Here is a 13371-nt window from a genome sequence, read left to right as displayed (position 1 = left end):
ATCCTGAGGCAGCAGCCCAATGATAAGGAAGAAGACTTCAAGAAGCAGCTTTCTTGCCAGCGCTGAGCCCAGAGTCGAGAAGCTGGTAGAGATGGAGAAGCAAGCGCTTGTTTGCTATTTGTATTTGAGGCTGAGGTGTTGATCACGCTCTCTTCTCAGCAGCTCAGCAAGAAGACAATGAAGAAGAAAAAAAAGGGGGTTTTGCAAAGGCTGTTTGGAGCGTCATAAACAGGACGCCTCAGCTCCTGCTCTTCTCCCAACTCTATCCACATGGCTAACTTCACTCACACCGACGTCTCATTAAACATATTCACTAAATGCAAAAAAAATGCTGATATTATGTCATTTTGTCAAGTTCTCAATGTAAATCCAATCAAATTAAATGGGAGAAAAAAGTTTACTTCTATTTCGTCCCATTAATTTAAGGGGGGGATAAAATAAATAAAAACAGGCAGTTCAGGGGTTACAAATCAACATGGCGACATTTGCAAAATCAAGGAATTTTTAAAAAAAATCACAGCTATATTTTTGTCATTTTGTCTCTGTGTGAGCAGACAGCTTCCTCATCAGCCTGGGGACACAGGACTGAAAAACGTGCACTGTCAGCCCTGTGACATATGGCAGGTGGCTGCGTCCAGTGACTGACTCATGGGGGATTTCTTTAAACATAAGCCTGACCTTAACTATTCATAGAGTGCAACGAAGGGGCATTAAACTGTTGCCATTTGAGGGATCTATTCTTTTAGTATTAGAGACGGACACATCGTTAATTTTAATTATTGTATTGCATTTCCTGTTTAGGCTGCACTACTGTGTGGGGCGCTGCCTGCACAACTTGTAATATCATTCCGTCATTGGGTAAACTTGTAGATCTAGTCCGTCTACATGTTACACTCGTCCCTGTCGACCTCAGAAGAGATCCCATCTATGTTTCATGAAAACAAACCCCGGTGGGTGCCGATTGTGCCCTTGTGCACGTACTCGCCGTTTCTCCCCTTTCGTACGTCCCGACGTGTGGCCTCTGAGGCAAAACAGACCTCTTGGGCCGCGTTCCATTTCACACATTCTTCTTTACGTCCAAAAACCTTCCCATGTTTTGTTTTCCATTTCACACTAACACGATATAACCACAATTAAACAGCACGGTATGTCACGTTTCTTCGTGTTTTATTCGATAAACCGGACATTCAGTGAGGGTTTTAAAACAGCAAAGTCTCAAATCCGTTGTCGAGTGACACGAAATGGTATGCGACCGCTACATCCATTTCTGGAAAACACGCGATTGCCCTAGTCGGTTGATGCGGTCCTGACGTAGGCGGGGAGAAGGCGGAGTCACCGGGAGGTTATAAAAGCCCAAGCTCCGCCGCTTTCTCCCCACCTTCCACGCATTTCCCTATCAGGCATCACCCCCCCGCGACCGTCCTCTGCGGCTTTCGAAGCAGTGGGTCAAACAACGACGCCAACACTGGAGCTGTAAAATTAATAACGGGGTGAGTACACAAAAAAACAACAACTTTGCAGCCGCCGAATACTGCTGAATTTTCGTTTGTATGGGCTTAGATTACCTTTAAAAGATGAAAAGGCACCGACAAGTCGAATTACGATGCTAATATTTATTTTGCCTGTTTCCGGTCTTTGACGTTTAAATCAAAGGGAGAAAGTGGCTATCTGAGAGTAGCCTTCATGCTAGCGAGCGTTAGCATCGCTGCGGCAGCGGCCGATGGCCGATGTACTGCTGCCAGTTTTGCTAAAAAACTGCATCTAGTCGTAATATCGGTTGTATTCGCTAATCCAAGATGGAGCATTGTGTTGTATTTTGGCGTTAACTCGGTTTATCTCGGTGACTAACTGAAGCTAGGAGCCGTAGCTGCCCCGACGCTGTAATAACCCACCAAGCATGTGACGAACATTAGCCAAGGTATCGTCGTGTTTGGGTTGGCGTGGACATTTAAGGGAACGCACAGTGTTCTTGAGCATTATTTTCCACGCGGTGGTGTGTAACAGAGGTTGTGCTATATCCAGGGCTCCCGTTCAAAAGGCCACAGCGAGACCACGGAGGACTCTCTGGAACGACTCTCGTCTTTCGGAGAAGTGCAAATTGGGATCCCAAAACCACTGTCGCCGCCGCACACCCACCCAAAGATCGCCCTCAACCGAAGCAAAATGGTTCAAAACAAGATCACCGAAGTCACTGGCTTCCACCGGTCATTCAAAGTGAGTTTAATTGCTTGAGCCTTCAGCAAAGCCTCTTTCATCAGACATATGTCCCAACATTAATGGCAGGAATTTGCTCTGGTGTGTATAAATACATATATATCTTTGCCAGGTTATTTTTCCCACACGCACTGTGTGCAACCAGTTGTCACGTGTGCTTTTGGCTAATGGTGTTAAAAGTAACAGTGGGTTAACTGGATGTAGTGTAGCAAAGTCTTTTTTTTATAAATCTAGCAAGTGTAAGCTCTGAAACTTCGACAGAGTCTTCAAACATGTAGTAGGTTGTCATTCCAGTTTCTGAGTCAGCCGTGCTTAACGTACTTGTTACCCCCCCAGGGCCAAAATCCCTTTGAGTCTGACGACTTCACCAAGAACGGATTCATTGATTCGTTTAATTTTGACTCCTCTCCAAGACACGGTGAGCACGCCTTCTTTTGAAAGGAAGTAATTGAAACGGTTGGACGGCCGCTGTCTTTAGGGAAACATTTTGCTACCCCTTAATTAAACCCTCTTGGGTTTACAGATATGCCTTCCAGCCAGCCCATCGACATCCCCGATGCCAAGAAGAGAAACAAGAAGAAAAAGCGCTGCCGGGCAACCGACAGTTTCTCTGGGCGATTTGAGGGTAAATCTTTATTGCTGCTCATCTCTGGAAATAAGTGCTGCTGAGCCACGGTAGCATCCTAATATGTCACATTCTGTCCTACAGATGTCTACAGACTTCAAGAAGAGGTCCTGGGAGAAGGAGCTTATGCCAGAGTGCAGACGTGCATCAACCTCATAACCAACAAAGAATATGCTGTCAAGGTAGGCACGTCTTCCTTCATGTCCAGATTTAAACGTTGTCCTGCATGAACATTTGGACCACGTGCTCTTTGCACGGGGTGCCTGTGGGTTCTTGTTTGTTTTGGGTTTCTTCTGTGTTCAGTTTTTTCCCCCTGACTGTGCAGAGGTTGATATTGTTCGCCGTGCCCTCCCATCTCTGTTTTCATCCCGTGGCAGCCTATGGGAGAGCAGGAAGGGATACACACACCCCTTATTTTTTACTTGTATTGCCTCTAGGGGTCGCTGGTAGTGAGAACATTGTGTTCTGGCGGTTGTGCCAAAACAAAAACCCACAAAGAGGAAGGAGGGGTGCTGCAAGAGTTGTCTGTGTGTTTACACTGCTTTCTACTATGTACAGTTCCACTTTTTCTATGTTTCCCCGACAGGCTGGGTGTGGACTTGGCTACATATTTTGACTTCTTGGAATTTCCATTTTTGCTTTAAATATGAAGGGGAACATTTTTTTCTTTTTAGGATCATGAATATTCTCCTGTGAATTGCAGTAAAGTACAGCTGGGCCTGGTTCTTCCATCTATAATCAAACACAAAAAAACTACTTTTGGACTTTTAATCAAATTAATAATCTAATTCTATTTCCTAAACGGCCGATAGTCAAATATTGATGCCCCGTGGGGGCAATGTGTATGTCATTCTATTAATATTTCAGAGGAACTGGGGGCAGAGATTGTCATGTGACCTGAGAACTTTTGGCATTGTTTACTCAGGGGTGGTTGGTAGATCCCCTGAGAGTTGCTGGTCCAACGGAGTGGCAAAATGGTGTCTGTTATTGGTGTCATTTAGGAGTCAAAGGGGGCTCAGACAACTCCTGACAGATGTCTGTCCCGTCCCCTCCCCCCTCCAGACAGGGCGAGCTCTGTGTCGCAACAAAAGCCCCAGTGCTGCAAGTGTGGGCAAGAGCAGCGGGACGTGAGCTCCAGCCCTCAACTGTCTTCTCCTTAAATCTAATATTTCACAGCTATGAGGGGAACTTGCTCGTTGGGGGGGATCTTTTACTCTGCTGTGAGAAAACTGACCCACTTGTGATGTATGTCAGCGTGCAGACTTGTACCCTACATAATCATGTGGTGGGAGATGTGCGTGCTGATCAGGTGTGTGTGTGTGTGTGTGTGAGCTAGACGGGGGTTGTTGTGCTGCTGACTCGGACTGGAACAGTGCAGAGGTGTGGGCTGCTCACAGGCCTCTTGTCTGGGCATTAATCCTGTACACACAGGGCAGCTGGGGGCCCTGCTGGTTTTCAATAGCAGCTGTAATCCAGCGACCAGGAAGACAAACACGCACAGCCCCCAAAATGCACAATAACCGACCAGCGCTGGAAATTTCAAGCCGCCGTGCTGTCAGCAGTCTGAGCTTCTCACTGTGCAGCCAGCGGTGCTGGTGATTCGCTTCTAAAGTTGTCTTCTTTTGTGTGTTTTACATTGTTATGAGGAAGATGAGGGCTAAATAAAAGCGAAATCTTTCCTCCTCTTGCCGCTGCGCTGCTCTGAAACTGGGTTAAACAGGTTTTCAAACTCGACCACAGGACTGGGGTGGAAAACTGCAGAAATTGCAGTCTGCCCTGGCTTTAGGGTTTGTGTCTAGATGTATAGAACTGGAGCTATACTGAGGTTTGTGGCTTTCTCCTACTGCCAGTACCCTTTCCAAGATGTCCTCAATTCTACTGCTTTGGAAAAAAGTGTGTAGCAGGCTATGTTTAGACGGCGTGACTGAACCTAAAATATTATGTTTCCAGATCATTGAGAAAGGACCGGGCCACAGTCGCAGCCGTGTCTTTCGAGAGGTCGAGATGCTCTATCAGTGCCAGGGCCACAGGTAATGTTGCCAAACAGTTTGGACGTTCCTCAGTGCTGCACATTCGGATTCCAACCATCTCCCTCTTCACCCTTCCTGCAGTAACATCCTGGAACTGGTGGAGTTCTTCGAGGAGGAAGACAAATTCTACCTGGTGTTTGAGAAGCTCAGGGGAGGTCAGTGCTGCCCTGGTATCAAATATTGGGTTTTGAACATTTCAGTACAGGGAGAAACTAAGCTTGTCATCCCCCCCCCCCCCCCACTTAGGATCGATCTTGGCTCACATTCACAAGAGACGCCACTTCAGCGAGCAGGAAGCCAGTGTGGTTGTGCAAGAGATTGCCAGTGCTCTGGATTTCCTGCACAACAAGGGTGAGAATAAAGTAGCTGCATTTTATGACCCGATGTGGAGAAATGTGTGAGAATTCATGCGACTGTAACTTGAATGTCTCTAAGTATCATTTGTGGTTTGTGCTTTTTAAGGAATGGCACACAGAGACCTGAAGCCTGAAAACATTCTCTGTGAACGTGAGGACAAGGTGAGTTTGTCTCACTCGGATCATTTTATCGTTTTATAGGGTACCAAGTGATAAGAGGCTGCATGTCGGCGACGTGAACTTTGGAAATGAAGGTGTTCTGTCTGTGAATAAAGACTCATTTTATGACTGTACTCTGAACTCTTCCAGATTTCCCCAGTGAAGATCTGTGACTTTGACTTGGGCAGCGGCATCAAGCTGAACAGTGACAGTTCGCCCATCTCAACTCCCGAGCTTCTTACTCCCGTGAGTCCGCTTTACACCCACGTTACCGAGTCGGGGAAAGTCTGGAAGTATCTCGGACCGCATGTTGGACGTGGGAGAGCATGCTGGGGGTTAAGAAACAAGGCTAGAATTTCCTTTTATCTATTTGTAGTTGCCCTGTTTACAATCTAGGCTATTTGAGGCTGTAAAACAAAGGGGTTATTAAGAGGACAGATGGTTTCCTATTGGCCAGTCGTGGGTGGCGTTAGCTGTAGCCCGGCTCAGTAATTGGACAAGAATCTTTTGGTGATAATCTTGTTTAGTGTCGGGTCGTATCCCTTTAGCAACAGCGTCTCTAGCGTTCGGCCCCTTTTTACCACCTTAAAAAGATCTGTTTTTGTACCCTTTCCAGTCGGTTGCAAATGTCAGGGTTTAAGTTTGTTGCTGTTGCCACAAACCTGCACTCGCCCAGACTTGGGATCAGTATTACCCTCGGAACGGCGATGTGGAGTTATAAATCCATGTCGCTCTGTCAACGCGTACTGTCTGCCGGTTGTCCCCAAAGCCTCTGGACGGACCAGAGCAGGTGAAGTTCTCTCTGAGCCTACGGGAATGTTGGGAGCTGGGTGGGTGGGGGGTTTCAATACTGGTAATTTTATCCCCTTCCAACAGAAGTAATGACTAGGAAGTGCATGGAAGCACTTTCCAAAGAGGATAGTTGGACCACAGGATACCACATGTTTAGTCTAGCTGGACTTTAACGTTGGGCATGTCTTTGTTTGGCTATCCTTTTTTTTTCTGGATCTGTTTATTATGGCCTGGCCCCCATTAACCCAAGGTTGATGCACTTTGAAGTATTTGTACACAGTCACTGGGGACACATTCAAGGTAGCGCCCGTCGGTGCGTCCTGTTAAATCTTTGGAGAGTGGGAAGGTTGCAGATGGCTCACTGTAACTTGTCCAAATGCCCTCTTGTGAAAAGTTGAGCCCCAGGAGCGCTCGTTTCCTTTTTGAGTTAAAAACATCCTCCCCCTTTTTTTTTTTTCCCCAGCTTCCAGCCGCCGGCCCCAGGCAGCCTTTTACCACTCTGCATTTTCTTTATGTCCTCCATACAAAGGCCGTGAGGCTCGTTCGGGAAACCGTACACTCTGCCCCATAAACATAGCAACTGAGCGGTGACTGGCTAGATCAGTGGGAGGGGGAGGGGAATAGGAGGGACAATGGCGAGCCCACACATGCGCCCTGTCTTGTTTTCTTTGCTTGATCACAAGAACAGTGTTATCAGATTTTTACTGTCACTGTTTGTACCTGGCACCCTGCCCCCCCCCCCCCCCCCCCCCCCTTTACCTACATTCCTTCATACTGATTTCCTCTTTCCCTCTCCACATGCCAGGTTTTAGCATGTGCAACGCAGAAATGTAGAGGGGCCTTTCTAAGAAGGACTATTTTTAGTTTTCAGAGAAATCTTCTGGCACGAAATAAACGCGATCACATATCGGAGCTTGTGTTCATCAGTCATGGAATGTAGGGGCATAAAATGTAAGGTAACCGGCCGTTGGGAGCAGGGCAACGTGTTGCCCGTCTATACGGCTCTTCCTTTAATCTTAGTTTACAAATGGCAGAGGGACGTCACTTTTGCCTGCACGGCCTCGCGGGTCACATGCTTTCAGGAAAGCCCCAGCATTCAACCCTCAAACAAAGCCGGTGGTAAAAGCAGCTGATTGGCACTTTACGGGGCTGATGCAAGTGCAGGCAGTGTTTGCTGCAGCAGCCTGCAGAGTGGGGGCTGCAGATTTGAGGCTCTATCCGTTTGAGGTTGTTATGAGGACGGCGCGTCTTTTTTCGCCCCGGATTCCTCTTTGATTGTCAATAATTGGCCTCGACGGCGGCTGCGTTTGGCAACATTTGCACGTTTGTGTCTCTGCGGCAGCAGCTCCTCAATCCCCAGGGCACGTCTACGTGCACACGTCAGACACGGTCCCGGTGAAAAGGTGGGGGATGGGTTGTTCTACAGAAGTGGCTTTGTCTGAGATTCCTGTGCAGCGAGTTTCATTACGTAAGGCTGAAGGAGGGTGTGGGAGGAAGGGAACGGGCAGCTGCTATGAACCTTTAATATAAACGGCTCCCACAGATGGCAAAAAGTCCCGGCCACAGATGAAGATAACTGGATTGGACTGGAATTATACAACGGCATCTGTGGGCATAAAGCATCTTAAAATTGTGGTGCGTGTTTATGAAGCATCTTTTCCAGGAATAGCCATGTCCCGCTGAACTAGCGACCCGCTCCTGTTTTTCTCCCAGGCATTAAAACAGCGTTTGTTCCCGTGTTGCGTAACAGAGGTCCCGTCCCAGTCTGCAGCTCTGCGGGACGGCCAATCCTCTTTTCCCTTCGGTCTCTGGCCTAATTTCCTCCGTAGCTACATAACAAGCCGGAGCTGAGCCCGTCGGTGGCTCCTGCACATGCTGCCCACATTATGTGCGGTGGGATGGTTAAAGCACTGACCCACTGCTGCCCCCCCCCCCCCCCCCCCCCATCCCCTGAATAATGCTTTCACTACGGCTTCATGTGACTCACATAGTTCACCCCCCACCATCCTACAGCCCGTGGGCCTGTCTCGGGTTTTAACCAGCTGAAGCGGGAATGCGAGCTGCTAATATTTCCTCTTGACTCATTCCACGGCTCCTCTGTCTCCTCAGTGTGGCTCTGCGGAGTACATGGCCCCGGAGGTGGTGGAGGCCTTCAGCGAGGAAGCCACCATCTACGATAAGCGCTGTGACTTGTGGAGCCTCGGCGTGATCCTCTACATCATGCTGAGCGGCTACCCGCCCTTCGTCGGGCTGCGGCGGCGACTGCGGGTGGGATTTCGGAGAACCCTGCCACACCTGCCAGGTGGAGCTCCAGCCAGTCCGACCATTTCAATGCTCACTCTTCCACCCGGGTCAGAGTAACTGATGGCTCCCTTTCATTCCCAGAACATTTTGTTTGAGAGTATCCAGGAAGGGAAATACGAGTTTCCAGAGAAAGATTGGGCTCACATCTCTGCAAGTGCCAAAGACCTCATATCCAAACTTCTTGTTCGGGATGCCAAAAACCGCCTGAGTGCCAGCCAGGTGCTGCAGCACCCTTGGGTGCGAGGGGTGAGTCTTAAAGGCGTCTACTCGCTCCCCCATTGATCGCATATATACAGGCTGATGCTAAACAGCATGTCTGTTTCATTTAGGGTGCGTTTGATACTCTACCAACGTCCATCTTGCATCAGAGGTGAGCCACTCTTAGTGCTTCTGGAGGTTGTTTGCGACACGAAAGTGCCGGCTTCATTTAAGGGCTGTGATTCCTGCCGCCCTTCAGATCCAGCAATGCCAGAGACTTGACCTTCTTCGCTGGTAAGGCCATGGCTGTGAACCGTCAGCTGGCTGAACAGGACGGCATGGAAGACCAGCAGCAGCAGGAGGTCCCGTTCGTCATCGCCGCTTCTGGCTCTTCTATGCAACTCTCCCCTCCTTCCAAGTCCAAGCTGGCCCGGCGCAGGCAGCAGAGCAGCCAACCCAAAGGGGGGCCGGTCTCGGCGGCGGAGCTCCGCCAGCTGCTGGCCCCTCTGGTCATTGTGGGAGACTGTGCCTGAACGTGTTCCAACCTGACCTCCGACCTCCCTGTGAAGATCCAAGTCCTCTTCAGCCTCCTCCTCAGCTCTGGCCCCTCTCCCCAACTCTAGCAGGCCCTGGTTCCTCTGCCATTCAGGCTTTTTTTTTTTGCCTCGCTGTAAAGTGGGGGGGCCTCCTTCGTACAGCCCTTTCCTCTAAATGCCTTCTGCCCCTCTGTAGCACTTGAGAAGCACATCAGCCCGGGGCCTGCGTACCTCGCGCACCTGCTCGGGAGAGTTTGGGAGGAGAGCCGGTTCATGGTTTGTGAGCGGGAGAAATATTTTCTAAGTTATTTTATTTTCATAAAACACAAAAAAAAACAAAGAAGAAATCCCATCTTCAAAACTAAGCTCAGACACCAAAGGACAACCTGTTGTGCTGCTCCCCCGTTACAAACTGGATCCACTGTGAATTAAGTTGGAATGTTCTTTTACCTGTATGTATATGCATAAACAGCCCATAAACAGCCCATCTCCACATCCATACAAACTTATGCAATATGCCAAGACAAAGGTTAAAATTTAAAGGGTGGGGGGGGGCTGTTGGTTAACCAGCACCGTCTGTGCCTGGCGTGGTTTATCATGTGGCCGGGCCTGGGACATCTTGTTCTTTTTGTTTCTCTCCCCCCCCCCCCCCCCCCCCAAATTTAAACAGACATGGGGTAATGCTCATCTCCATTTCTGAACATGCACTTGCACCGCCCAGAGTAACAAATGTCTGTTCAGCCTGTCCTCGGTTCTGGTTATTACAAGAACACCAACGGTCGTTTAAAGTCCATTTTTCAGTATTGGTGACCGGGTCGGGCAGAGTGACCAGAACTGGAGGCGCTGCAGGGCCGCCCGGGGCGCTCCCAGATGCAACTGTTGCTACCAGCTAAAGGCTGTGGCCACGTGCACGTCGGTGTCGACTGTTTAGGAAGTTGTCCCCCCAAAACCAGAACTTTTTTTTTTCCTTTTTCTTGATTTAACCTTGACTATTTCGTCAGTTGAGGTTAAAGGTCCGATCTGGGGTCTGAAAAGCACATTTTTCCTCTCACACGTCATTGGATATTTTTTTGGATTCATTTTTTTCCCCTCCAAGGGTTCATTGTCTCTTAAGATGCCCCTTTTCAAGCTAACAATTATCACGAGAGGCAGATAACATAAAAAATAAAAAAAGGAAAACATTCCACAAAAAAGAACAAAAAAAGTCTTCCACAGTTGTGTAGCTGTATTAAGTTTACTTTGTTTTTTCATCTTTGACTCCATGAAAATGTGCCACACTGTTTTTTTCCCTTTCAATGGCTGTTGAAGCTTATATTTTCCAAGTTATTTTTTTTTTTTTTTTTTTTTTGTTCATGCAGGTGCTGTTCAGTTCAGGTGAAACACAGGATGTTTTCCTCTTCATGTTTTTTTTTATTTTATTTTTTTTTGTGCGTTTTAAAAGTTCAGAGTATGTGGTGTTTAAGACGAGATGGAGAGTTTGTTGGTCTGGAGCGCTCGGGGCCCAGAGAAGGCAAGTTTTTAAGTTCTATTTTTTTATGTGTAAGTTGGCAATAATCTTTATTTGTAAGTTCATTAAGCTCATTCTGAAACATGGCAGGTTATGGACTGGTGATGAGGTCTCGCGACACTGTAGCCGTTTCACCAAAGAGGGTTTGAGTCACGCTATTGAACATGTGATCCGTTGTCCAGCAGTGAAAGGTGGTGGTGGGGGGGGGGGGTCTCCTGATTGTCCACGTCCTGTTGCCAGCACTGCAGTGATGGTACTCGGGGAGGAAATTATTCCCTTACTGTCAAAGGACCCATAATGCTGATAATAGGACACTGTAATAGTTCTGATACCTTTCTTCAGATGCATAGTTATGGGGTTTTATGTCTTATAATAAGACTTGATTTTGTGTATGCAGCTGTGTTCTTCTCCAGTTGGGAAACTTCTGAGTAATCTCAAAGCATTAAGCTGATTCTAAAGGCAGCCTTTGGGTTTCGACACAATACAGTTCAGTATTCTGCCTTTTTCCCCTCCCTTTTTGAGATGTTGGTCCCTACTTTTTTGATAGGGCTGGATACTCAAACGCACAGACTTTGGCCAAACTCTTTATCTTGAAAGGTAAGAGTCTTTTTGGTCATGACCATTTCTACTTTTGTCAAATCTCTTTTTTGGACTACCTTTTCTTGGGGGGGAAGGGGACAACCACATTGTTGAGCCTTGCAATTTTTATATTGCAAGTCCTTTTTGAAGTAAGGAAGTATTGAAAGTCAACTTTTTTTCTTTTTTTGATAAAAATGAGCAGTCCCCACAATCTGAATGTAGCTCAGTCAAGCATTTACAATCCAGCAACACTGACATGTGTAATAAATGGTTCCTTCCACGATCATGGTGTGGGATTATTAAAAGTTCTCAAATCTTTTAAAAACACTCAAATCACCCTGAACTCATTGACAAGAAATTTTGAATAATACAACCTTAAGTACAAAAGATTAAAAAAAAAAAGCACTTTACTGTACCATGTGAATGATTGCAGTTCACGCAAGGCAACAATTGTGACAGTTGCTGCAGAATTTTGTATTGTTTTTCTAAAAAAAAAAAAAAAAATGCAATAAAATGCTTTGAACTCCTCCTCAATGTGTGATTGCTGCTCTTTGCCTCTATCTCTGGTGTGATATTATCTGCGGGCCAAGGCTGCAGCCGACGCATGTGATTCGCCGCTGTGTAGATCCTGTAGATCAGTAACGCCGCTGCTATCTGAGCCGTCACATGGCCGCCCGCCCTCGCCTGTTGGCAAATACGAGCTCGGACCTTTCTTCAGTGAAACAATTTGGACGGTGGTTTCGGCTTGCGTGAGTCACGTTGAGCGGCTCTGTGGAGGGGAGACTGATGCAAGCTTGCAGCAACACCTGCACCCGCCTGGAAGATTTCTGCTGAACTGGCAGGAAAACCGCTGCCAGCGCAGTGACGCCACACGGTTATTTAAAGTGGATTAAAGAAATGCCTGGCAATATATCTTTCTCGGTGATCAGCTGACTGCGGCTGCAACTGAATTGCGTCATCAAATGAATCCAGGATTTACGTCTTTCAAAAAGATGTTGAGCTACAGGACCTGAACAATTCACCACCTCAGCCGTCAATGAACCAATCACACCTCACTTCTTAATATGAATAAGTATAAATTGAATAAAACCTGACAAATGTCATTTCCATTGCAGAGGCCTTGCACCAGTGGGGAAATGATGCAACATGCCAGTGTTTTAGGTACAGACTGGGAGGACCGTTGGACAGAAACGAGTCCCGACGTCGTTTGTCTCCCCCCGCTGGACGCGCACCGCAATTGCACCAATATTCTGCTAAACTAATATAGGCAAAAAATTCATAACCTGCAGTACGTGGAGTAAGCCTAGTGTATAATAGTATTTTGGTTGTAGTTTGTAATATGTCTTCGTGATTACAATCTGATTGTTTTATTTAAATGGCGCTGATAACATAACGTAATATAGATCCCACTTGTCATCGGTTAAAAAAAAAAGAAAGAGAAAAAACAGGTCTAAGTTTGAATTACCTGTTAGCACCTGAGGAGATGTCACGTCGTCAGGTCGTGTCACGTGTTTGGAGTGCACGAAAGGCCTGCAATGACGTCAGCGTTTACTTTGAGAATGAAACGGGAGGTAGGCCTATTAATGTTTGTCTGGTTCACAGGCTGAACAAATTGCGTCTTGAAAACTTAACTGAAGAGAAATGTGTAAGTCTTTGGCACATTACCTTTAAACTGTTGGTATGTTTAAAATAAGAATGAAGAGTGTTATATTTCTCCTACCTCCAGCCTGTTGTAAATTGTTTTCTCAAATAACTTTCTGTTTTTTTCCCATCAGATCTTTGCGGGTCGCTTCACGCAACGACGTTACTTCAATCATCACCGGGTTCCTGTGAAATAAAATGTGGATACATTCGTCTCGTTTATTTAGGTCCAATAATTAAGTCCAGCAGCTCTGCAATGAGGAGCACACCTGTTTTTATTCGTCCCATAACTGCAGCTAACTAATTAATAATAATAATAATAATAATAATCATCGATAGTCAAGAAGGGGCCGATTTAAAGGTTTTTAAAAAGAAAACCTATGCTCTGTTTGAGCTGGACTGGGTTTAATCTAAAAATAAATAAGAGAAG

General features: G+C 46.8%; 1 protein-coding gene and 1 long non-coding RNA gene across 2 annotated transcripts; one reads left to right on the top strand and one right to left on the bottom strand.

Moving 5' to 3' along the window:
• The first annotated feature begins 1337 nt into the window (after positions 1 to 1337).
• On the top strand, positions 1338 to 11829 carry mknk2b (MAPK interacting serine/threonine kinase 2b). The gene is given in 15 exon segments (XM_057037661.1): positions 1338 to 1490; positions 2023 to 2214; positions 2551 to 2632; positions 2738 to 2839; positions 2924 to 3021; positions 4790 to 4869; positions 4951 to 5024; positions 5116 to 5220; positions 5332 to 5387; positions 5535 to 5630; positions 8286 to 8425; positions 8427 to 8478; positions 8562 to 8726; positions 8810 to 8850; positions 8938 to 11829. Coding segments are annotated over 14 exon segments (1416 nt in total). The 5' UTR covers positions 1338 to 1490; positions 2023 to 2163; the 3' UTR covers positions 9212 to 11829.
• On the bottom strand, positions 11387 to 13195 carry LOC130528380 (uncharacterized). The gene is made up of 2 exons (XR_008951273.1): positions 13021 to 13195; positions 11387 to 12931 (listed from the first exon to the last, which is right to left on the bottom strand). It is a non-coding gene; the product is annotated as an uncharacterized LOC130528380 (long non-coding RNA).
• Between the last annotated feature and the right edge of the window lie 176 nt (positions 13196 to 13371).

The sequence above is a fragment of the Takifugu flavidus genome, chromosome 7 (assembly GCF_003711565.1).
Source record: "Takifugu flavidus isolate HTHZ2018 chromosome 7, ASM371156v2, whole genome shotgun sequence".
Taxonomy (NCBI): Eukaryota; Metazoa; Chordata; class Actinopteri; order Tetraodontiformes; family Tetraodontidae; genus Takifugu; species Takifugu flavidus.
The sequence above is the reverse complement of the archived record's forward strand: the minus strand, read 5'-3'. Positions and strand labels throughout refer to the sequence as shown.